General features: G+C 40.2%; 1 protein-coding gene across 1 annotated transcript; it reads right to left on the bottom strand.

The window, feature by feature from the left end:
• Window positions 1–4,380: 4,380 nt before the first annotated feature.
• RSPH3 (radial spoke head 3) lies at window positions 4,381–24,735 on the bottom strand. Its single transcript, XM_065889211.1, has 9 exons — window positions 24,637–24,735; window positions 23,916–24,574; window positions 18,850–18,937; window positions 12,797–12,938; window positions 11,087–11,232; window positions 9,503–9,706; window positions 7,764–7,926; window positions 5,287–5,373; window positions 4,381–4,872 (listed from the first exon to the last, which is right to left on the bottom strand). The coding sequence occupies exons 1-9, from the start codon at window positions 24,733–24,735 to the stop codon at window positions 4,577–4,579; spliced, it is 1,884 nt and encodes a 627-aa protein (XP_065745283.1). The 3' UTR covers window positions 4,381–4,576.
• Window positions 24,736–24,975: the final 240 nt, after the last annotated feature.

Genomic DNA, 24,975 nt, shown 5'->3' with positions numbered 1-24,975 from the left:
CCCCATCCTTAGGGATTAAACAAAGACTAAGTGACCACCTGTTAAGGATGCTGTATTGGATAGAAGACTGGAGTACATACAGCTAACGTCCATTCTAACACTACCATTTTAAGGGTCTGAGGTACAGGGTGGAGTCTGCTGCAGTCCCTGCAGAGCTGGCAGATGACTTTAGGGCAAGATAAAATATTCAGTGTGAGTCTAGAGCAGCAGTCCCCAACTTTTTTGGCACCAGGGACTGGTTTCATGGAAGACAATTTTTCCAGGGATGGGGGAGGTGTGAGATGGTTCAGGCGGTAATGTGAGCTACGGGGAGCAGCAGATGAAGCTTTGCTTGCTGGCCCGCTGCCCACCTCCCGCTGTGCGGCCACCTCCTGACAGCCTGAGGACCGGTAGTGGTCCACGGCCCAGGAGTTGGGGACCCCTGGTCTAGAGTCTCCAAGGAGTACAATATATTTTTGAACTCTTTGTCTACCAAGGTCTCTTTAGGGTCATTAAATTATGTATGACGTTGGAGGCAAGTCAACTTTACTTTAGGGATTTACTGACACCTAGTGGTAAAAATAGACATCAATATAATCCAAAATGTTAGAAGACCATACACACAAGTTCATTATAAAAATGAAGATGTATAACAACAAAATGTATAATTTACAAAAATTATAAATGCACACTGTGATAAAAATGTATTAATGTTTCAAATTCTATTTTCAAAAAGAATTTTAAATTCTTTAAATGTTATATTTTTATACTGAAATTTCAAACTTCAATACCTTGATTGATTTTATTTATAAACAAACCTATAACACCATTACTGTATCTTTTAACTCACATATTTCATTTATGCTATTTTCATGGTTTATAAAAAACAGAAAAACATCACCTAAGCTATCAATTTATTAAATTTTAATCTGTAAGTTGAAAGCACTAAAACAGAAAGGTTAATATGCTCTAATTCAAAGGGAGAATTAGAGACATCAATCCAATACCATTAATAGTAGTTTTTCATGATAGTGACACCTGATCTGTAACATTTTTGTTTGGGTCTCTGTGAACAAACTTGGAGAAGCTTGGAGAAGGTTGGTTCTGGTTAGACCTAGGAGCTATGGCTAAAAAACAACAGGTGTTAATTGGGCTAAGGGGAAATCAAACCCATATTTGGGCCTCTTCAGAATGCCTTTATGCTAAATAAACTGAGATAAATGGCTATGGCTATTGAGCTATAGAATACATAATAAAACTTGCTGTGATTCACCTACAAACAAAAGAGAAAAGTAGAATGTAACAGATTTTGCCTAGTAAATAAAACATATGAAAACTAAAATTATAGATAAAAAATTTAGCTGATGTGGTTAATATGTTTTAACAACATGACAAGAAAATGAAAGTTTTTTAGGTTAGAAGAAATGAGTACCATTAACATTCGGATGGTTATGGTACCATAACATTTTGATATGATATGCAAAATGCCACTTCTCCCACGCCCATTATGAGTTTTAAAGGAACTATCATGTCCAAATACTTTTTCCTTTTGCAAAACCTCCACTCTCCTACATGTTTTCAAAATAAACCACAGTCTGATACAACAGTTCTCTTTCCCAACTACAGAGGCAAACCCCTCATGCATGGTGAAGAGCTCAGGACCAGGCAGTCCGGCTCTGGCATCTGCTTTCAGTCACCGCCGTGCAATGCTGAGCGACTTCTCAGCCCACGCCAATATTCCCCAGCTCGACGGAAGTCAGAATGGCTTAAACACCATGATACCTACACTAGAGAAAACCGCTTCTACCTTTTAGATCTATTTCGCTGATATGGGAATTTTTGTCAGGGATGACAATCTCTATAAAGTTATTACATATTATCCGTTTTATCACTATTTAGCTTCCGTTAGCTTAGTGTTGGTTGAAAATAGAAAGGAACAGAACTCGTAAGAAGAGTATTAGCAAATGTGAGCATAGCCAATTTAAAGTTTCCGTTCAGTATTTTTTTTCTACAGATAATATATAACCGGCTTCACGGGACAGTGCCCTAACTTCTCAACTATTTTTTTTTCTCTTTAGGATAGAACAGGATGGCAGTTAAGCTTAACCAACTTCAGTGTGGGGTCTACAGATGTAGGTATATTTAATAAACTGAATTAACTTATGGAATTATAGAGCTCAGAACTGGATGTTTAGCAAAACATCTGCAAAGTGTTTAACGGACTGGCTTACTATAAAGGAAGGTTAGAATTGTAGAAGATAATCAACCTCAAATCCATCTAGAAAGCATTCTTAAAATTGTGGGTGTTTAACAATCCATAATAAAAGTGATCCACAACAACCCCAATTAAAAAAAATTTCCTGGTCTTACTACCAAAATTAGTACTTTGTAAATTTTAGGAGTATCATAAAGACTGTTTAACAAGATGGAACTAACCCAGCAATGAATAACAGAAGTGATTCCAATTTTTAAAATGCTGTTAATGCAATAATTTATTTGAAGTTATTCTTTGCACCTCACAAAGGTTCAAGGTTGTTCAGAAGAAAGTATAGTAGATTAGAAGGAAGGAGATTTGGGCTCCAGCTTTCATCCCATTACTTACTAGGCTTGTCACTTAAGGCAAATCACTTAAAACCCCTGAGCTGTGGTTTCCTCATTTTACCCCTGCTTCACTCAGCTCCACTGCTAGGCTGTATCTGCAGCCTCCTCAAGGTGCTCCACACCCAGAAGGCACTCAGTGAATGTTTGCTGGCTGAACAAACCAAAGATTGATTGAAAATGAAAATAAAAATATTGTCACATACACTGCAGAAGTCGCTCTGAGGTTAAAATGATGTGGGGTTATAATATGTGGGCAATTAGCTTGAGAATCATGAAAAATGCTATAGAGACGTACAGTGCAGTTGTTTTTACAAATTGAGAAAGATGTTCTTATATATTTTTAATACCTAATTTAAAAAGAAACTAAGGTTGGGACTTCTCTGGCAGTCCAGTGGTTAAGACTTCGCTTTCCAATGCAAGGGGTGCAGGTTTGATCCCTTTTCGGGGAGCTAAGACGATACATGGTTTGTTGTCAAAAAACCAAAACACATAAAGCAGAAGCAATATTGTAACAAATTCAATAAAGACCTTAAAAATGGTCCACATCAAAAAAAATCTTTAGGGCTTCCCTGGTGGCGCAGTGGTTGAGAGTCCGCCTGCCGATGCAGGGGACATGGGTTCGTGCCCCGGTCCGGGAAGATCCCACATGCCGCGGCAGCGGCTGGGCCCGTGAGCCATGGCCGCTGAGCCTGCGCGTCCAGAGCCTGTGCTCCACAACGGGAGAGGCCACAGCAGTGAGAGGCCCGCGTATCGCAAAAAAAAAAAAAAAAAAAAAAAAAAAAATCTTTAAAAGGAAAAAGAAACTAAGGTAAGTGTGTTAATAACTGCAAGCTATTTCAAATAGCTTATATATTTATAAATATTTTTATATATTTATAAATATTATATATTTATAAATATTCGGAGAAAAACAGACTATATCTACCTAAAGCTTCAGAAGACTTCAGTGATTAAAGATTAACATAACTTCAGAAATAAAATATCTGTGATTTTCAATAGTGCAGGTAAATTCACCAGAGAAGTTCAGATTAAAAAGTCAAATGGTAATTCCCTATAACACAGTCATACTAGGTAATATCTTACCATATTTTAAAAAGAGATTTATATGTACTAATGTTGAAAGGTCTAAGATATACTGTTAGGTGAAAAATGCAAATAATACATTCCATATATTTCCAGGTGTTCAAATCTATATCTATAAAAATATCTTGAAAAAGGCCTGGAAGGTACACACCTGATGGATGACAGTGGTCGTCTCTGAGGAGGGACTTTTAGCTTTATTGGCATTGCCTGAAATTTTTTAATAGCAGGAATGTGAAAAACTAGATGAGAGCATATTACTAATTCATAGAATCCCTTGAGCATTACTTGAAGATTTAAGATTGAAGGGGTAACTATCTGTTTAATTTTATACAAATATGGGTATACTTCTTGGTCTTTGCAAGGAGAGAGCACGATAGCTTTCAGTTACCCAACATTTAGGGATTCTTGGTTAGAGTAAGTTAAACAGTTTTTCTGCAGAGAAGAAAAGCTCAATGGCTGACAGCACTGATATCTAACATTATATAGCATACTTACTAAAAAAACAACGAAACCACAAAACTAAGGAAAAATATATTAGCTATACATAGTGGTAATGGGAAGAGTAAGTAAAAATATATTAGTTACACAGTGGCGATGGAAGGGCTAAGGAAAAATACATTCATTAGTTATATATACTGGTAATGGGAAGCTTGTAATTAGACATAATTCTCATTAGAGTTATAATATAGCTTCTAAATAGTCTACTATTAAATAAAGTTTCATTTTAAAAATTAGTTTTATTATTTCAACGTATTTGATTTGCTCAGTCCATCAGACAAGAAGACACGTTGACTAAACACAACCTAGTGCCTAACCTGAGGGGACTCACGCATCGTTACCTGATTGCTCGCAAAGCTGACTGGCTGCTGATGGGTTCCACGGCTCCGAAGCTACCCTCTATTGCAACAGTTCTTCACTCCTGAAGGACTTCCTCATTTGTTTGCTCATCCTCTTCTTCCATAAGCTTCCTGTCTTGGGATGACACTCTCTCCATATACCTTGCATCATACGGTGTTCTTTGCAGGGAGTCTGTGTCTGGAAGTGGCCTCTGTGCCTGTGATGCACCGTGATCCTGGAACTCGTAGCCCACCGGTGGGTCTCTCATTCCTCCAGGACCACTGAGCCCATCCTCAGGTTTCAGAGAAGAGTGCCTGTCCTCCTTACGCTCATACAGACTCAGTCGTTTTCCAACCACCTCACGAATCAACACTGAGAAATTATAGGTGCAGAAATCACTGTGATTTTTCGTATTTCGGTAGTTATAATGCTGACTTACAGATGAGTACAAAATATTCACCAGCCCTCGTCCCTTCCCTGTATCATGACCTTTTATATAAAGTCAACATACTTACCTTCTGTGCCACTTAATGCGCTAAATATGCATTATATTCAATGCCCGTTTTAACAGAATATAATTTATAAAGTAATGACAGAAGATATTAATTCTGATCAAATTATAAAATAACCAAAATTAATATTGAGGGTAAAAATATGTACCTTTGTTAATATAATTGATATACTGAAAATTTAAGAACCAAAACTTTAAAATATCTTTCTTCTATATATTCTTTCTACTGAAAAATTTCAGAGATGACTTTCAAATAATAAAATAAAAGAACTTACTGTCAACCACTGTTCTTCCAACCATGCTGCACTCCATGGTTTTGTCAACTTCATTCATTAGCCATGGAAGGAATCCTACCTCAATATCTGTAATTTAAAAAGTTAACTTCATTAAGTGATTTTTAGGAATCATTATAGATTGGAAGAATCTGTGCTTTCCCCTAATGTTACAGACACATCAATATTGTTTTCTTATTATAAAATGTCAAATAGACTCATACAGCATCACTTTTGTTGTTACCACATTCTCTGTATATCTTCTGGTCTATTTCCGTTCAATTGCAGTAGAAACAGTATTTTTAGAACTATGAGGCCTTCCTTGGAGTCAAAGGTGTTAGAACTGACTTTATAGGTGCAACGTGAGATGAATCAAGGAGGCGGGGGGGGGGTGGAAGCAGGGGGTGTGGAACTGGGAGCAGAACTCCAATCCAAATGCAATGCAAAGCCAGGACTGAGCATTGCTGGCACCTCCATCTGAAGCTCAGCTGAAGCCTGGGGACGACAGAAGCTGACCAAGATTCAGAGGTAAGGGTCAGAGGGCATCTAAGAAGGCCATGTAGAAATGGGTCGGAAACGAGGTGTTTCCATTAGTGATAAATTTGTTCAAATTGAAATGGAAATCTACTCTATGGTGTAAGCCTTTAAAAAATATGGTCCCTGGGCTTCCCTGGTGGCGCAGTGGCTGAGAGTCTGCCTGCTGATGCAGGGGACGCGGGTTCGTGCCCCGGTCTGGGAAGATCCCACATGCCGCGGAGCGGCTGGGCCCGTGAGCCACAGCCGCTGAGCCTGCGCGTCCGGAGCCTGTGCTCCGCAACGGGAGAGGCCACAACAGTGAGAGGCCCGTGTACCGCAAAAAAAAAAAAAAAAGGCCCCTTACAATATACATTTTAATGTTTTAAAATGGCTTTTTGGGGGGACTTTTCTGGAGGTGCAGTGGTTAAGACTCTGCACTTAAACTGCAGGGGGCACAGGTTCGACCCCTGGTTGGGGAACTATGATCCCACATACCGTGCGGCATGGCCAAAAAAAAAGGCTTTTTTTGGGGGCAGGCACCTAATTATTTTTCAATGGGTGACAAGAGAGAGTGTGATAGAATATATATTCACTACTATAAATAGTCTTAATCTGAAGCATGAATCTCCTTTGCAAGCTTTTAAATGATCTATAACTGACTTTTCCAGCAACCCATGAACGCAGAAAAGGTTGCTGGCCTCTGTGACTAACAGCAAGAGGCCCAGCTGGACCCCGGGAAGCTGGCAACATGGCAAGGGCACTGGACGTGGAGTCAGAGTCCCAGTCAGTGCAGACCTAAGCACCCCCCGAGTGTCCAAGAGCAATTCAAGTTCTCTGAGCTTCAGTTTCTACTTCTGAAAAATGGGACTTAATCTGCCATACTCCCTCCCTCACAGCCCTTTCGGATGGGCCAAATGGTATCATGTGTGAAAAACACGACAAAAATTGCAAAGTACAATAGAAATGTAAACTAATAATATTTGTCTGTAACCTGACCCTTATGTATTGAATTCAGTGTGTCATCGGTGAAAACTGACATGGCTAATATCTGCCCTCAGACAGTATTAGCCATTTGAAATAGGACCTGTGTACAAAGCAACATGGATGTAAGTGCTTTTGAACCCGAGGAAGGAGGGCGGCAGTGAAAAAGTGCCAACTCTTCCCCTCCGTTTGGCCACACCAAGCTGAGGAGAGTGGCTCTGAGGGGATGCTGGGAGATGGCTAACAGGTGCGGGTTCTATCAAGGCCGAGATCAGGTTGATTTGGTTGTTGTTGAAGCCTCCAACACTTAATACAATGCCTGGGATAGTATAAACACCTCATTACATAACCTCACTAGCTGTCCCCAAAGAGATTTTGATTGGAATAGGAAGCCTACTGAGAAAAACTTAGCGACAACTACTTACACATATAGATTACATATACAACTGACCCTTGAAGGACATGGCGGTTGGGGCTGCTGACTGCAGGCACAGCCAAACATCTGCGTATGACTTCACAGGCAGACCTCTGTATCTGCAGGTCTGCATCTGCGGCTTCAACCAACCACGGGCTGTACTATGCTGTAGTACGTATTGGGTGAAAAAGTCCGCGTTTAGGTTTTATTTACATTAAGACGTTTAGCTCCTAAATAATCCTCGTGTCACACAGGAGGAGACTGAAGGTCATAGAGCTTAGTTAATGATAAAACAGGGATTCAAGCTCAAGTTTTTGACATCAAGTCCGTATTTCTTTCTACTATCCAATGTTGTTTCTCAATGAAAGTAAACATCCTAAAATCAAGATCTTTATAATGCACCGCTTACTAGTGACAGTTCTTTCTTAAAACAACTGTAATTGATTTTAAAATTTGTTTCAGACATAGAAAGATTCCAATTCAAAATAAAAATGGGCACGCGATAAATCTGAACCATGAAGAGGATGCTTATTGTTAGACAGTTAATCTAACGAAGACCTCCACAGACCTCTTTCAACAGGATCATAAAAGTAGCCTCCATCCCTGAGGCTGCTGAAAACAGAAGGGAGAAGGTCGGCCAGGTAACGCTGTGCAAACGCTTGGGCGGCGATTTTCTGTGCAGTCTCATTGTGCTTGTGAACCACCTGCCACTGCTGCTGCTTACGACGTTCCTGCCCAGAGAAAAACGCCGCCACAGGTGGTTATTCAGCTATTACGTCTTCCCCAAATGCTGACTCTAGTGAGCGGAAGAATTTGGACTCATATTTGTATCCAAAAATGAACAGAGAGGTGTCTATTACCAGTTCATGTTTTTCATCAAGATTTGAATGAATTTCAACAGCTAGGTAGGTACTGAATTCAGAGGAGATGACGCTTAAGGTAAAATTTGTTTCCTGATCCATTTTCAAGTAAAATAATTTCAAGATATACATGTTTGACTGTGTGGCTGATATCAAAGAATAATAATAGTTATATGTATTTTTAATTAGTATTTTAAAGTATTGCTGATATGAAAATTACAGTTGCTTAGATATCTTTGATTAAAAACTTGGGCCAATAAATTATCTCATTTGTAATGATTCTTTGAGTTCATAAAGTTCAGAAAATTATAAAACCTCTTTTTGTTGTTGTTGCTTCTTGTAGCTCATATGAAACCTGTGAAGCTAATGAACTATTCTCTACTCCTATGTACAAGTGGGAACATTAATATATTTTCTAATTAAATCTATTTTCAAAGTTTAAGCAAATATAAATCTAGATGATTTGTAGACTTCATTTTTAAAAATATATTTCCTAACAGTAAATAAACAAATTTAACTTTTTTTTGATAGTCTTCGCCAATTATTTCAACAAAGCTAATTCTGTCGGTGTTCATTTTGTAATTGTGAACAAATAATCGTGCATTTGCACAATCTTTACCATCAGCCCTATGCTCTTTACACAATTAATTATTCACGTTGGAGGAGAACTGAAAGTCCATTTGACTAGGTTTTGGGTAGAATGTCCCGACAACTAAGCTATTCTGAGTGGTAAGCTAGACTCTTTGAGCCCTTTCAGGTGTTTGGGAACTCCTTCCTCATTTATCCAGCCAGTGTTTAATACAGGGTGACAGTTATTGCCAAACCCAGACAGACTCTTATCTAAAGATTACCGAGCCTCGTGCTTCCTAACTAGAGGTTTCTGGCATATTTTAAAAATTGGATTCTAAAACTTTTCTTATTAAAGGTTCTAAAAACCTATAATCTAGAGAAATATTCTATAAAGACCCAAGTATAAATATTTTATAAAGACCCAAGTAGTAGACTCTACAGATGTGGAGCAAGGCTCACCACAGAGAAGAAGATGCAGAATTCTAGGCAGATCTTCTGCTTCTTACCACCCACCTACCCAAAGATACTCCACTTTTTCCTGCCACCTTCTCTGCCACTGACTTGGGGCAAATTGACGTTATTTCTTTCTCTAGCATTCTTGATATTTAAGAGTGCCTTTCACTGGAACATATGTAATTTAAATTCTTACATTTAGGAACTTTGGGAACTCCGTGTAGGTACATTTATGTAAACTGGAATTTAAAAACGTAATTCAGTCCAGGAAAGATCTGTGATCTACAGGAGAGACCTAAGCAACAGTTACTACAGGTCTTTTCTATATGTTTGCAAAGATCTTGAGCTCTGTTCATACTACATGTGATTTTGAACATAGTCTATTAAATAACCAAAATCTAAGAGAGAAACTAAAATTCTATACCTTTTCCTCTCGGTGTCGCCTCTCCCGCTCTTCAAGTCGCTGAACTTCCGCAAGCTCGACGTGGCGTAACTCCTCACGTGCGCGCTGATGGGCCCGCAGGTTCGCCAACTCTTCTTCTTCCATTACTTCCAGAAGAGACTGCTCGATGGTCTTTCCCACCAAAACTTCTAACATTGGTTTAACTTCAAGATCAAAGTCAAAGAGCTTAAACACACAAAACAAAGCAAGTTTAAAATTGTAATCATGAACCAAAGGCTCAGTGAAAAAATATCCGGAAGAGTAGCAATAACAGGATACTATTTATTGAGTGTCTTCTGTGTGCCAGACACCGTGCTGGTGTTTTATTTATGGTTTCTGATCCTCAAAATAGCCTGAAGGGCACACAGGCTGTTTACAAGCAAAAAATGATTGAGTCTAAGTTATAAAAAGACCTATGCAATCATCAGAATGAACCTCGATACTCAACAATTTTCAGATAAAACTCTGAAACCCAAGGGAAATATCCGTCTTTCTTGTTCTCTGCCTTTTCTGCTCAGTTTTTACTGGTCGTTTTGATAACGGTTCGAAGAACAAAGGAACAAGAATAATGGATATTTTGGTGATTCATCTCTAGGATTTTGAGGCAAATATACCCTTCTATGTAGATTATGAAAACTTACTTTATTTCCCAATTTCAACGACAGTACTTTCAAATTCCTTCGAATCTTAAATCTCACTGAAGTCATTATGTACATAAGGATTGCCTTCTCATCTTCAATTTCATAAACTGGCCTATTTATGCATTCCACACTGATATGAAAATGTAATTATTTTAGGATTATTTTCCTAACATAGATTATCTTCATAAAATTTATGTAATCTACAAGGAACTAACAGTGGAACTTTTTATACCAGAGATATTACTTTTATTTGGTACAAATCTACCTTATATTAATATATTAAGCAAGTATGCAAACACACAAAAATTAAATATGTAAATATTCTAAAAACATTTCTAAAAATTTTTATTTCTGAACAGCAAAGAGGGAAAATGAGATCATGGTATTTAAAAACATGCAGACCTACTAGAGAATGGACTTGAGGATACGGGAAGGGGGAAGGGTAACCTGGGACAAAGCGAGAGAGTGGCATGGACATATATACACTACCAAACGTAGAATAGATAGCTAGTGGGAAGCAGCCGCATAGCACAGGGAGATCAGCTCAGTGCTTTGTGACCACCTAGAGGGGTAGGATAGGGAGGGTGGGAGGGAGGGAGATGCAAGAAGGGGTAGGATTGGGAGGGAGATGCAAGAAGAGATATGGGGACATATGTATATGTATAACTGATTCACTTTGTTATAAAGCAGAAACTGACACACCATTGTAAAGCAATTATACTCTAAAAAAGATGTTAAAAAATAATTAAAAAAAAACATTTCTGGGTAGCTCAGGATAAAACTATTATAGATAAATTTGGAAAGAAATGCAGTAAGTAGAATCTTCTTGACTGTGAAGTGGTTTGTATTCATGTTAAGCTTTTAAGTAAACCTAACTTTAACTATTTATAAAGAAGATAGAGGGAAGTCCAATAATGTACTATACCTCTCCTTCTAGAATTTGGGTGGCCACATCTTTGCCAGTTTTGGCAGGAATAAAGAGCGGTGTTGGTGGTTTGTCCAAAAATGCATCTGTTTGGCATTCCATATCAACTTCTATTATGCGGTCAGCAATTTCTTCAAGGTATAATTCTAAGAGAACACCATATACATTGAGTTTGAAATTCTGGTCTATTTCAAGTATTTGAAACTACAGTCCCTTCAAAATAGAATTGAATGCATCAGAAAACAAGTCTTGGAATAAAAGTACTCAAATGTGGGGTTCAATTCACATAGTGTACTAAGCGTTTTTATAATATTTGGAAGACTATAGAGTCACTCAGGCTAGAACATTAATTAAATGTTGAGAAAGCACTGTGCTTTGTATTTCAAAACAGAACTAAAGAAGAGCATGAAACCATAGATGTACGTAAGACACAAAGTATAACACAGGATGCAAAGTTAACAATCCATTTATTTAACGAATCCTAAGATAGTCAACTTACAAAGATTTGAAAATTCCTGGATATTTAAAAAAGCTATGCACCATGTCACTGTGTTACCTAATGTTCCCTCTAGCCTACATATTATAAACAGACATATGAAACCAAATTTCACCTTAGGAATAATTTATATGAGGCAAGGGCAGTATGGTATCACACAAAGAACATGAGAATCGGAGTCAGATGTTGAACACAGAACCTAGCCAAATTACACCCTCTTTGGGCCTCAGTTTCTTTATGCGTAAAAGGGATCATAATTATCAGTCACATGGAGTCTTTGTAATAATAAAGGAGATACATAGGAAAAGGACCTGGTATAGTCTCTGAGATATAAGAAATACTCAACAAAAAGTACCTGCTATTCCATCACTTAATATTCTGATGGTATAAATAAACACTAAAATTTAGCTCTCTCAGAATTACAACTATGTTGGCTAATCACAGACATATACGCATTCTAGACTTGGCCTCAACGTAGGGAAAAAACACGGAATGGTCCTCTTCCTTTCATCCTTATTATCCAGAAGTATCTCAGATGAATCCACTCACCATCTTGGCAGGGTACAAGGTGAATGCCGAGTAGTTACACTGGTCCAAGGAGAACACCAAGTACTGTTTGACTATCAAGATTCTGTCAACAACACAGCTAGACCCTATAGGTATAGGTAAGCCTCCACAGCTGACAACAGTCAAACAAGCAGGAAAAGCCTGGCACTAGCCTAGGAGAGCCCAAATGGCCCTGGGGAGTATGCAAAGCGAATGGAGAACAAAAGGAGAGACAAGAAGAGGCCATGGTGAGAGAAGTGGGGGACTCAGATCTAAATGGGTTTACTCCCCTCAAAAGACAAAACACCAAAATAAAACTAGATTGCTGTCCTCTCCTATTGGTCTAACACTGATTCATGCTGGGCTATAAAAAGTAAGAAATAATGCCAGTTTGAGAATAGAATATGTGAAAAGGGCTAAGAGAGAACTTAATTTGGTCATTAAATTCTTTTTTCAAAAACCCCATCTCATACTTTCAGCCATACCCAATATAATAATAATATATAGTCTATGAGTTTGTTTAATGAAGGGACTTCTCCTACCATGTGACTGGGGAAGTACTGGACAGCATAACAGATACATAAATAATATAAAGGCCAAATAAAATGAACTGACTTAGAAAACCAAGCACACCCAGGAGCCACCATGCCAATGGCGGGCCCACATACCTGTCTGTACATCTACATGCTTTCTGCCTTCCACGGGTTCGGGCGTTCGTGGTCTGAGCTGTTCTTGGGCTCGTTTTTTGGCAAGAGCCCTCCTCTTAGCCTCCTGCTGTCTCTGAATCTCTGCAGGATCGGGCTGCCCAGGCTGAGTGACAGAAAAGGCTTCTAAAATTTAGAAAATATTTCTCAAAACATATAGGACTGCTTTTCCAAAAGTGATTCCTGGATGGTATAAAAGCCTCTGTCATAGAATGCCTCCTGATTACCATCAGTGACTTGATGATTAAAAATTTATTTGAACTTTGTCTGGTAATTACAAAGGTATGTGACAAAACATATAAAGTAACTTCAATTTATGACTGTTAATTAAAATGGGTGCAGAATCCCATCTAATAAATTGCTTTTCCTCATTCAAGGATTTTTACCATGAACTCCTCTGGGGCCTAGTAAACCGATACAACCATTCAGTCACAGTAAATTTCAATGTGTAGTTAAGAAATTGAAAAGCGCTCGAATTTTTTAAAAATCTGATTTCATGGACAGAATTTCCTTAAAAAATATATTAGCTCACAAAGAAAATATCCTCAGTCCAAACGAAGCCTGTCCAAGTGCACAAAATAATAGCTGACTAAGGGATTAAAAGTATAATTATTCACAGTAGTCCTGCAACATGTGGCGGTCCTTGATTTCATATTCATATCTAATTTTGCAGTCCTTCTCTATAGCTAACTTGTCTTATCTCAAGGTAAATATGAAAAGAAAAGGAGAAATATAAAAGTACTTTACATGAAAATTTTTAATATTTAAAATTAGACTTCTAAAAATATTTTAATTGAAATTGTAGTTTTTTTAAAAAGAAAAAAGAAAATTACCTATAATCCCATCTTCCTAATACAATGGCTATTGCTATTTAAATGCACAGTGTTTTTGAAGGTGTGGTGATACCATACATTTTATACTGTTTTCCTAACTTAACACTACCTATCGTAAATGTTCCCCATATTCACGTTATATAGTGGAAAGAAGAGCATTGGCTCTGAAGCTCAAATTCCAACTCCTTAATTTATTAATTACTAGGATTAGTAAAGCTTGGACTAATAACCCACATTTTCAGATATTCAGTTTTCTCATCTGTACAATGGGAATAACATCTGTTAAGTTTTAGATTATAAGGAACAAATCGGACGGTAATGTAACAAGTCTAACACAATACCTGTCATAGAATAGCTCTTCCCTTACATAGTTATCATTTCCTTTTATTATAAAATAACCACCAAAAAGAAAGAAATACCTTTACCAAAAAGAAAGAAATATCACCTACAGTTTTGTTTTTCTAATACAATTACTAATATCATTTTGGGATTCTTCAATGGAGGGCTTTTCCTTTGTATAATGTGTATATTCTACATTATTATAAATATCATGCTTGATTTATTTCTATTTTTTAATGTAATAGAATTATAAATGTCAGCCTTAAAAGATTTAGGGTAACAGAAATACAACAAGTTCATTTTAGAAATGCATTGCCTAACTTAACTGTTTCAGATCTAGTTATAATCTCTTTTTAAAAAAGTTTTATTTGGAAATAATTCACAGAAATTTGCAAAAACTGTACATAGCATCCTGTGTATGCTTCACTCAGCTTCTTTCAATGGTGACATTTTATATAATTATAACAAAATCAGGAAATTAACATGTAAGATATTAACAGATCTTACTCGGTTTTCACGATTTTTACAGGCATTGATTTGTGTCTGTGTATATTATTCTATGTGATTTTATATGTAGATTTGTGTAACCACTACCACAATAAGGATAGAGACCTATCTCATTGCCCCAAAGAAGCCTCTTTTATATTTCTCCAAGTCCCACCTTCAATTCTGTTCTCCATCTCTAGATTTTGTCTTTTTAAGAATGTTATATACAAGGAATCATTCAGAATGTAACCTTTTGAGATTGCCTTTTTTTCACTAAGCATAATGTCCTTGAGGTCCGCCCAGGTTGTTACCTGATCAATAGTTCATTCGTTTTTTTAAAAAATTTATGTATTTAATTTATTTATTTTTGGCTGGGTTAGGTCTTCACTGCTGCACTCTGGCTTTCTCTGGTTGCTGCGAGCAGGGGCTACTCTTTGTTGTGGTGCACAGGCTTCTCATTGCGGTGGCTTCTCTTGTTGCAGAGCATGGGCTCTAGGCGCATGGGCTTCGGTAGTTGCAGCACATGGGCTCAGTCGTTGTGGCTCACGGGCTCTAGAGCGCAGGCTCAGTAGTTGTGGTGCACGGGCTTAGTTGCTCTGCGGTATGTGGGACCTTCCCAGACCAGGGCTTGAACCTGTGTCCCCTGCATTGGCAGGATTCTTAACCACTGCACCACCAGGGAAGCCCTCATGGCTTTTTGTTAGTAGTACTTGATTGCATGGATGTACCAGGTTTGTTTAACCATTTACCTATTGAAAGACACTTGGTATTTTTCAGTTTTTTGGCTATTATGAATAAAGCTGCTATGAATGTTCATTTGTGAACAGGTTAATATGTGAACATATGTTCCCATTTCTCTGGGATAAATGTCTAAAAGCTAAATTGTGGACTTGAATGGTAAGTGCTTGTTAGTTTTTATAAGCAGCCACTTAACAATTTTCTAGGGTCAATGTACCATTTTACATTTCAAACTGCAATCTACCAGAGTTCCAGTTGCTCTACATCCTCACAAGCACTTCATCTTACTATTATTTTAAAATTTTAGCTTTTCTAACAGGTGTGTAGTTACATCATTGTGGTTTTAATTTGTATTTCTCTAATTTGTATTTCCCTAATCTTGGTTTCAAGACTTTTTTTGTTTTTTGCTTTTGGAAGTTTGATTTTGATGTGTCTTGGTGAAAATTTGTAGGTTTATGCCTTTTGTCAAACTTGTGGAATTTTCAGGCACTATTTCTTTGAGTATTTTTTCAAATCCCATACTTTTCCTCCTTTCCTGGGACTGAATTTAGATATTTTGTTATTGTTCCTCAGATCTCTGAGGCTTTTTTGGGGGCAGGGGTCTATTTTCTACCTGTTCTTCAGACCAGGTAATTCCATTGATTTGTTTCTGTATTGACTGATTGTTTCCTATGTCATCTCCAATAAGTCTTATCTGAGAGGTTTTTATTTTGGTTACTGTATTTTTCAGTTCTATATTTTCCATTTGGTTCATTTTAATCTTGTCTGTTTCTTTGCAAAGGTTTTCTATTTTTTTCCATGTTTCAAGAAAGTTCATAATTGTTCATTTTTGATTGAAGCATTTTTATGATGACTGCTTTAAAAGTCTTGTCTGGTTACTCCTACATCTGAGACATCTTGGTGTTATCATCTCTTGATTGATTTTTCTCATTCAAGTTGTGACTGTCCTGGTTCTTGGTACAATTGAGTGAGTTTTAAATTGTATTCTGGACATGTTGGGTATTATGTTGTGAGACTATGGGTCTTAATCGTATTAGCAGGAAGTCATCCCTTTTGTTTTAGTGCACAGGTGTGAGTGGAGAGGGAAGTTTACCACCATGCAGTGAAAGCAGGGTGCCAACCTGCATCACCTCACTGGTGCCAGGTGGGGGTGACAGTTCAGCTCCTTGCTATGCTCCACTGACACTAGCGTTGGAGTGTAGGGGAGTTGAGTTCTGGCTAGCACTGCCTCTTACTACCTTGTTCCTCCTTGTTGCTGTCAGGTAGGGTTGAAAATTCAGCTCCCTCCTGGCTCGGCTGATGCCACCCCAGAAAAAGTAGGAGATCCATTTATACCATCTCTTACCACCTCACTGCCCCTGGGTGAGGGTGGCACTTCAGCCTCCTGTTCTGCCCTTGTTGACACCAACTCCATGGATAAATCAGAGGACTGATTCGTATTGTTGCTGTCACGTGGAGATCACGTGATGTTAAAAGGTCCAGCTCTCCACCTTAGCCTCACCAATGGTCATGCGGAGGGGCAGGGCGGTTTATCCATTGGTGTGTGGCTGGAGGAGGGCTACTATGGTAAGAAGGTTTCTGTTTCACGAGGCCACCCTCTACCTTTGGATAGAGGGAGCAGGCTTTTCTTAGGGTGTGCCAGGTTCCAGGGTGCTCATGGTTGCAGGTTGCAGCCTTTTCTGGCACTCTGGGATAAGTGAGAGGCAAAAAAAACCCCCATGGACTCATTGCCATGTTGTTCAAGTCCAGAGGTCCCTAGCCAGTCCACTTTCTTCTTTCCACCTTTCAGAATCTTCCTTTGTTTGTTTGTGATGCTACATCCAGGGTTTTTTAGTTGTAAGAGGAGGAATAGGAAGGAACTGGTGAATTCCTACTTGTCTGGAACTGGAAGTCTGAGTATACTTTTAAAGTGAGGTGTTGATGAACTGACTAAAGAACTAAAAAAAGTGTACCAAATCATCATAATATTAATTTTTTTAAAAAGGACTAAAAAAGCAGTGATTCTTCATTCTACTCTTGTTTGAGGTCTGGCAGTACTCATTGCTACTGCCACAAGAAAATGCTGGAACATGTCTGTATCACATGTTTGAGCTATTGTTTCTAAATGCTGGCCCCTGAACTGGCTGTACCAGAATGGCCCAGGGAAGTTTATTGATACTACATACCCCTGTGTCCAACTTTTGGAGGTTCTAATGCAGTAGATGCATGGTATGCTGAAGCATATATATATTTGAGTTTTCTAGGTGATCTTGATATATGCTGATTCAGAATGTCTAACATCCCATACATCCCATGTGGTGTTAAGCATTTATATGTCAAATAGTGTTTACAAGTTAACTATACTTTATTTCTGTGCCGAGAAATTATTTTTTTAAATTTAATTTTTTAATACAGCACGTTCTTATTAGTTATCTATTTTATACATATTAGTGCACATATGTCAATCCCCAAGAAATCATTTTAATATCACACTACATCTTACTCATCTCTGTATCCTACATACCCAGCACAGGACTTAAAACTCAATAAATATTTGTTGAGTGAACTAAAGAAAAGAAGCATAATTCAGATTTTTTGATTAAATAATGATAACAGTATTGGAGCATGAGATAATTTAAACAAACCTAAATATATTAGACCAGTGTTACTGAAAGTGGTCCTCAGACTCGTGTTGTCTGTGAGCTATTTGAACTGGTCTATAACAATTTAATTACAGAAATTGAGAGTAAACATTTGCAAACTTTTAGAATAGATCTCCACAGTTCTATTAACCTAGTAAAATACTGGGGTTTGGGCTTCCCTGGTGGGGCGGTGGTTGGGAGTCCGCCTGCCGATGCGGGGGACGCGGGTTTGTGCCCCGGTGCGGGAAGATCCCACATGCCGCGGAGCGGCTGGGCCCGTGAGCCATGGCCGTTGAGCCTGCGCGTCCGGAGCCTGTGCGCCGCAACGGGAGAGGCCACAACAGTGAGGGCCCTGGGTACCGCAAAAAAAAAAAAAAAAAAAAAAAAAAAAATTGGGGTTTGTATTTTTTAAAATATTCTAATTGTGGTAAAATACAAATAACATAAAATTTACCATCTTAACCATTTTTTTTTTTTTGGTACGCGGGCCTCTCACTGTTGTGGCCTCTCCCGTTGCGGAGCACAGGATCTAGACGCGCAGGTTCAGCGGCCATGGCTCACGCGACTAGCTGCTCCGCGGCATGTGGGATCTTCCCGGACTGGGGCACGAACTCGTGTCCCCTGCATCGGCAGGCATACTCTCAACCACTGCGCCACCAGGGAAGCCCCATCTTAACCATTTTTAAGTGCACAGTTCAGTGGCATTTAACTACATTCACATTGTGCAACCGTCACCACCATCCATCTCCAGAACTCTTTTCATCTTGTAAAACTGAAACTCCATACCCAGTAAATAACTACTCCCTATTCCCCCATCCCTGGCAACCACTATCTGGCTTGTATTTTGCATGTCTTTGTTGTTTTTTTCATTTCATTTTTCTGGCAATTCATCTTTATTTCATAAATGTGTTAGTCTATAACAGATTAGAAATTAAAAGAAACAAAAATTGGTCCTTCACCACATGAACGCTCTGTGTTAGACTATTCAAATTATACTTACCAGTGGTACTGTCTGCAGAGCATAAGTGTTGCCTCGGATCACCCTTCTGTCATACATTATGTTTCCGTAACACATAGGTTCTTCAGCTCTGTAAAAAAGCCAATTCTAAATAATGACTGTAATAGAGTATTGGTATCTATGAAGTCAATTCATTTTTTAAAATTGAAGTATGCTTGATTTACAGTGTTGTGTTAGTTTCAGGTGTACAGCAAAGTGATTCAATTATACATATATATTTTTCAGATTCTTTTCCATCATAAGGTATTACAAGATATTGAATGTAGTTCCCTGTGCTATATAGTAGGGCCTTGTTGTTTATCTATTTTATATATAGTAATGTGTATCTGTTAACCCCAAATCCCCAATTTATTCCTCTCCCCCCTTTCCCCGTTGGTAATCATAAGTTTGTTTTCTATGTCTGTGAGTCTATTTCTGTTCTGTTAATAAGCTCAATTATATCACTTCTTTAGATTCCACATATAAGTGATGTCATATTTGTCTTTCTCTGTCTGAAGTCAACTCATTTTTAATAGGATTTAGAAATGAAAACATTTTCATTTCAGATGAAAATATTTTAATTGATTTTTTTTTTTAGCACAGTCCATAAAGTAAGGAGACAAACGGCTGCCATTTATGGAATGTTTATTATAAAGCCAGGCGCTTCCCAGATATTATTTATTGCTCACAATAAGCTTCAAATTGGGAATGGTGGTTGCCATTTGACTGAAGAGGAAGCGGACCCAGAAAGGAATCTGACCAAGGTTACCTAGCTAGTGGGAGGTGGAGCTAGATTTAGGATGTAAATCTGTTGGACTACTTAACAAACCTGAGAAGAGCCCAGGTGAAATGGGGCTTGCTCTAAAGGACTGAAACAATTTTGATTCCAGAACTGAAAAGTTACATTAGTAGAATCAGGCTTAAAAATAAGTTAAATTTATTATTGTTCTTTAACCTCAAAGATATTTTAAAATGATACTTTAAAAATATTAATAAAATTTTAACTTCAGAGGTCAGAATGATCAATAGTGAAAAATACACAGCTGATATTTTCATTTGAAATTCTTTGAACGATATGCCATTTGTGGCTATGAAACCAAATAGCTACCTGTACCAATAACAGTACTCTCTCAGAAATGATTCTGTTAGGGGTAGTAAATCGCTTGTTTATCACATACTGAAACCACTACCGGATAGCCTGGCATGATATTACTCAAAACCCAGACATGCTTCACTGCTCATCTTACTCGACTCCTGGACAGTGCTCGGCTCAGCCGGCCACTTCCCCGCTGAAGTGCTCTCCATCCCAGGCCTCCCTGATACCACCATATTATTCTGAATGCTCTTCTGCTTTTTCTCTGACTCCTTTCTCAGCCAGGTGTTTCCTAGTTCCCCCCACTGAAGGATCTCCTCATGATTCAGCCTTCTCTTGTCTGAGTTGACCTCATCCACCCTCAAGGCTTCACTTAATGTCCATATACCTAAAACGCCCAATTTTATCTTTAGCTCAGAACTCTCCTCTGAGCTCCAGACTGTACAGCCAGTTGACATGCCTGATGACATCTCACTCAAATGTCTCAAAGGCAACCTCAAAATTGAACTAATTATCATTTTCCCACTCCAACTTGTTACTTCTGTAGTGTTCTCTATTTCGTTAAATGGTACTACTAACCACCCAATTGGTTTAGAAGCCTGGGAGTCACCCATGACTCTTTCCTCTTCCCCATTTTCTACAACCATCAAATCCTATTGATTCTACCCCCCAAATCTTTCTGGCATCCATCCACTGCTCACTGCCACCACTATCGTTTACTGGGACTGTTGCAGAAGTCTCTTAGTCTCTTAACTGTGTGGAACAACATTTCTTTCCAACATTTCTATCCACTGTAGCCAGTGATCTTTCAGAACGGAAAAATCCAAACATAATGCTTACTTGATTAAAGCCTCCTAGTGCTAATTAAAAGTGATAGTGAGGAAAAATTTTGGTTTTGTTTTTATGATATCAAAGACAAAAAGAAAAAAAATCTGTAACACCTATTGCTGGAGAGGATGTGGGAAAAACGATACGTTTAAACATTTCTGGAGGAAAGATATTTTGTTCTATTTGTCTGTATTAGAAAAACACATGACTTAACAATCCCACCCTGGGAATCTGCCTCATAGATATAAAAAAGCCAGTACATAAGGCTATTTACTGAAACTTCCTTCTTTGTGGTAAAAACTTGAAGTGAACTGAATATCTATCAATAGTGGAAAATTTTAATAACATATGGCATCAGGGGATATCATGCTGCTATTAAAAATAATTGGAGGAATTTCCACAAAGAATTAAGTGAGTGAAGAAAGATGCTGAGAATTGTGTATGTTACCATTGCTATGAAGTAAAGCCCTTGTAGCTGTGTATGTGTATGTATATATTTATACACGTGTACATAAACATGTGAGCCTGGAGAAAAGTACAAAAGTATTCATTCAAAATCATTAACATGGTTTGGGGGCAGGAGAGGGAGAGTAGGTTTGCAAGGGAAGGGGCTGGGGAATAAGGCTGTACTAAGAAAACCCACAGGCATGAGTGATAGGATAATTATTAAAAGATTAGATATGTATGTGCATGTATACATAAAGAAATTAGGGAAAAAAGGAATCAGAGCTTATAAAATGGGGGGAGCCAACTGCAGATCAATATGTGTAGTATGATTCTACTTTGGAAATAAACCTTCTATACATATGTGCATATGCTCCTGTATGTGTGAACAAGCAAGGAGGCGTGAAAGAATACGATTTTTTTTTTTTTTTTTGCGGTACGCAGGCCTCTCACTGAAGTGGCCTCTCGCGTTGCGGAGCACAGGCTCCGGACGCGCAGGCTCAGTAGCCTTGGCTCACGGGCCCAGCCGCTCCGCGTCATGTGGGATCCTCCCGGACCAGGGCACGAACCCGTGTCCCCTGCATCGGCAAGCGGACTCTCAACCACTGCGCCACCAGGGAAGCCCCGATTTTTAAAAAATTTATTTATTTTGGCTGCATTGGGTCTTCTTTGCTGTGCGCGGGCTTTCTCTAGTTGTGGCGAGCGGGGGCTACTCTTCGTTGCAGTGCGTGGGCTTCTCGTTACAGTGGCTTCTCTTGCTGCGGAGCACGGGCTCTAGGCGCGCAGGATTCAGTAGTTGTGGTGTGTGGGCTCAGCAGTTGTGGCTCATGGGCTCTAGAGCGCAGGCTCAGTAGTTGTGGCGCATGGGCTTACCTGCTATGCGGCATGTGGGATCTTCCCGGACCAGGGGAAAATCGAACCCATGTCCCCTGCGTTGGCAGGCGGATTCTTAACCACTGCGCCACCAGGGAAGCCCAAGATTGTTAAATTTGGTTACAACAGGAAAGTGGGAGTAGAGGTCGGTGGGAGATAATTAACTCTGCCTTTATTCCCCCTTATTTTGTATTCTTCATTTGCTTCAACAAGCATATATTACTTTTATAAATTGAAAATCACCAATAAGGATAATTTTAAACTGAAAAATCAAAGGCATAATATAAAAGTACTCCTTCCAAAGGCTTGAATCAACAGATTACTTGAATATACCAATCAACTAACTCTATGAAAAAAAAGAAATTGTTCCTAATGAACCACCATTGATTCTTATTTCAACTGTTGGTGTGATTTAATAGGAAGGATTTGTAAGCAACCGCTTAAAGGTACCACGAAGTATTTCTCAAAGGAGTCCCTTTTAAAATGGAATCCTTTTATAATATAAATAATTTACATTTAAATTTTCTTGTTTTGGCTTTCTTAAAGTGGTAGACATTTCTTATAAAAGAAGTCTTGGGCTTCCCTGGTGGCGCAGTGGTTGGGAGTCCGCCTGCCAATGCAGGGGACGCGGGTTCGTGCCCCGGTCCAGGAAGATCCCACGTGCCGCGGAGTGGCTGGGCCCGTGAGCCATGGCCACTGAGCCTGCGCGTCTGGAGCCTGTGCTCCGCAACGCGAGAGGCCACAACACTGAGAGGCCCGCGTACAGCAAAAAAGAAAAAAAAAAAAAAAAAAGCAGTCTTTATTGTCAGAACAAGATAATTATGAATTTAGACTCTGTTTGAAATAAGCATCAAGAGCTACACTGCTCCTGTTCAGTCATTAATTCAACAATTTGTGTTGAGTGCTATGTGTCAGGCAGAGTCTTAAGTGAACAAAAGTCACAAAGGTTCCTGCTTGCACGGAGCCTGAATTCTTGGAAAGTTCTGCTGATTCCAAAATTTGAGGCTTATGGCAAGAACTTTAAGAGACCCGTAACATTTAACGCCCTTTCCAAATATGGATATTTGAATATTTGCAAATACTGATGAATGTAAAAGTACAATTTGGGGTCCAGCATGTTAGGATAACCCGATTCCTGTCCAAAGACTGCTGTGGAAACAGCTTTAGTTGGCTCCCACTTTGGACACGCTATTGTGTGTGACACCTTTTTATTTTTTTCGCTGTACGCGGGCCTCTCGCTGTTGTGGTCTCTCCCGTTGCGGAGCACAGGCTCCGGACACGCAGGCTCAGCGGCCATGGCTCACGGGCCCAGCCGCTCCGCAGCACGTGGGACCCTCCCGGACCGGGGCACGAACCCGTGTCCCCTGCATCGGCAGGTGGATTCTCAACCACTGCGCCACCAGGGAAATCCTGTGTGACACCTTTTTACCTCAGTTTCTTCACTTGCATAATGGAGTTATAGACCAAGTTCACAGCACTGGGGACTACGCAAGAAAATGTCTGTAAATGCCCCTAGAAGGTGCTTGCGTGGCACATAGTCGGCCAACAGTAAACATCACTTGACTCAAACTTAGTGAAATAAGTCGGTTCCGTCCACATGTTATCAATCATGCCAGCATCATCATAAGACTTAACTAATGCCCTGTCTTGCTTCAGTTCTCCACACCATGGGAGAGTTCTTTAGGGGAGGAAATTTTATATTTCGCAGAATGTAGAGAAGGGAAAGCAGCATAGGCAGGTTTTGCCAGGGCGAAGGGGCCAGGACCCCGCGGCCCCGGGACGTGGCGGGGGTGGGGGTGGAGACCACAGAGGGGTTGGTTGGCTCACTCACCGCTGCATCTGGTCGTCCCGGTAACGGCGGCGCCGGCAAGGCAGGGCCCGGGGCCGGCTGGTGTAGGTGTAGGTGTCCATGGCCGGAGAGGCGCGGTCCGTCAACGTGCAGGCCACGCCCAGGGTCAGACCGCTTCGCTTTCGGTGAAGCTTGGCTTCGAAGCAGGTGGCCACGAAAGTGTCGTGGGAGCCGAAGAGGTGCACGCAGTGCCAAGGACAGGGATTCCGCGACGCAAGGAGAGGAGGCAAGAAGGGAAGCGGGCGGGACGGGAAGTCGCCAGGGCAGGAGGTGGGAGCTACACTCGGCTTACTCGGTGCAGCACTGAGCCCGCCGGCGCCACCCGCACCGGTTGCCCAGCAACCCGGCGTTCCGGCTGGAAGCGGGACCTCAGGGAAGTTCCTGCTGGCGGGTTTCGGGGGAAGACCAGTGCGCCAGGGCACTTCCGGCTTTTGACTCCGCCCACCCAAGTCTACCAGGGAGATGCACCTGCGCGTGAAGGACTCGGGCGTGGCGGACCTCCGCGGAGGATTGAGGACGGCGGCGGTCCCCGGCCCCACTTTTGAGTGTGGCTTTGCGGGGCCTGTGTTGGCGCCGTTCTCCCAGGCCTCGTTCCTCGGGGGCCGCCCTCGGCTGCTTCTCCCGGCACTGACGCCGCGCCTCTACTTCGGGCTGTCCACCTACGGTCGCACACGCGTGGCACCCAGGCTCCTAGCTCTGTTACGTGCCAGGGCCGGGCCAGGGCTTCCCTGGTGCCTCCCAGCACCGCCACCTCTCCCGCCCCAGGGGCCGCCTGCCGCCGTCCTCCGCAGCTGGTCTGCATTTTCCGCCTTCTCTGCTTACCGCTCTGTTGCTAGTCCTACAAGGGACCCTCGGGCGCACGGAGCGTGAAGGCCTGCCCCACCGACGTCTCATTTTGGGAAAGGGTAGGCACTTCCTTGAGTCTTTTAGGCCACTTTTGCCGTGAAGAATGAAGCATCATGGGATGAGTCTGCCCTTAGAAACGCAATGGATTGGTTTTAGTACTGGCAATGTAAGAATATTGGTTTGTGTAAGTGAAGTT

Source organism: Phocoena phocoena, chromosome 12 (assembly GCF_963924675.1).
Source record: "Phocoena phocoena chromosome 12, mPhoPho1.1, whole genome shotgun sequence".
Classification (NCBI taxonomy): Eukaryota; Metazoa; Chordata; class Mammalia; order Artiodactyla; family Phocoenidae; genus Phocoena; species Phocoena phocoena.
Note: the sequence above shows the minus strand (reverse complement) of the source record. Positions and strands in the feature narration are given on the sequence as shown.

What these genes read in the sequence shown, in the direction of transcription:
- RSPH3 (XM_065889211.1), bottom strand. Translation starts at nt 24,735, where the DNA reads ATGCAGACCAGCTGCGGAGGACGGCGGCAGGCGGCCCCTGGGGCGGGA. An exon ending in TTATGATCCTGTTGAAAGAG is followed by an intron (nt 5,374 to 7,763) that starts GTCTGTGGAGGT and finishes TTTAAATTACAG; the next exon opens with ATATTGAGGTAGGATTCCTT. An exon ending in TGGAAGAACAGTGGTTGACA is followed by an intron (nt 4,873 to 5,286) that starts GTAAGTTCTTTT and finishes ATAATTTCTCAG; the next exon opens with TGTTGATTCGTGAGGTGGTT.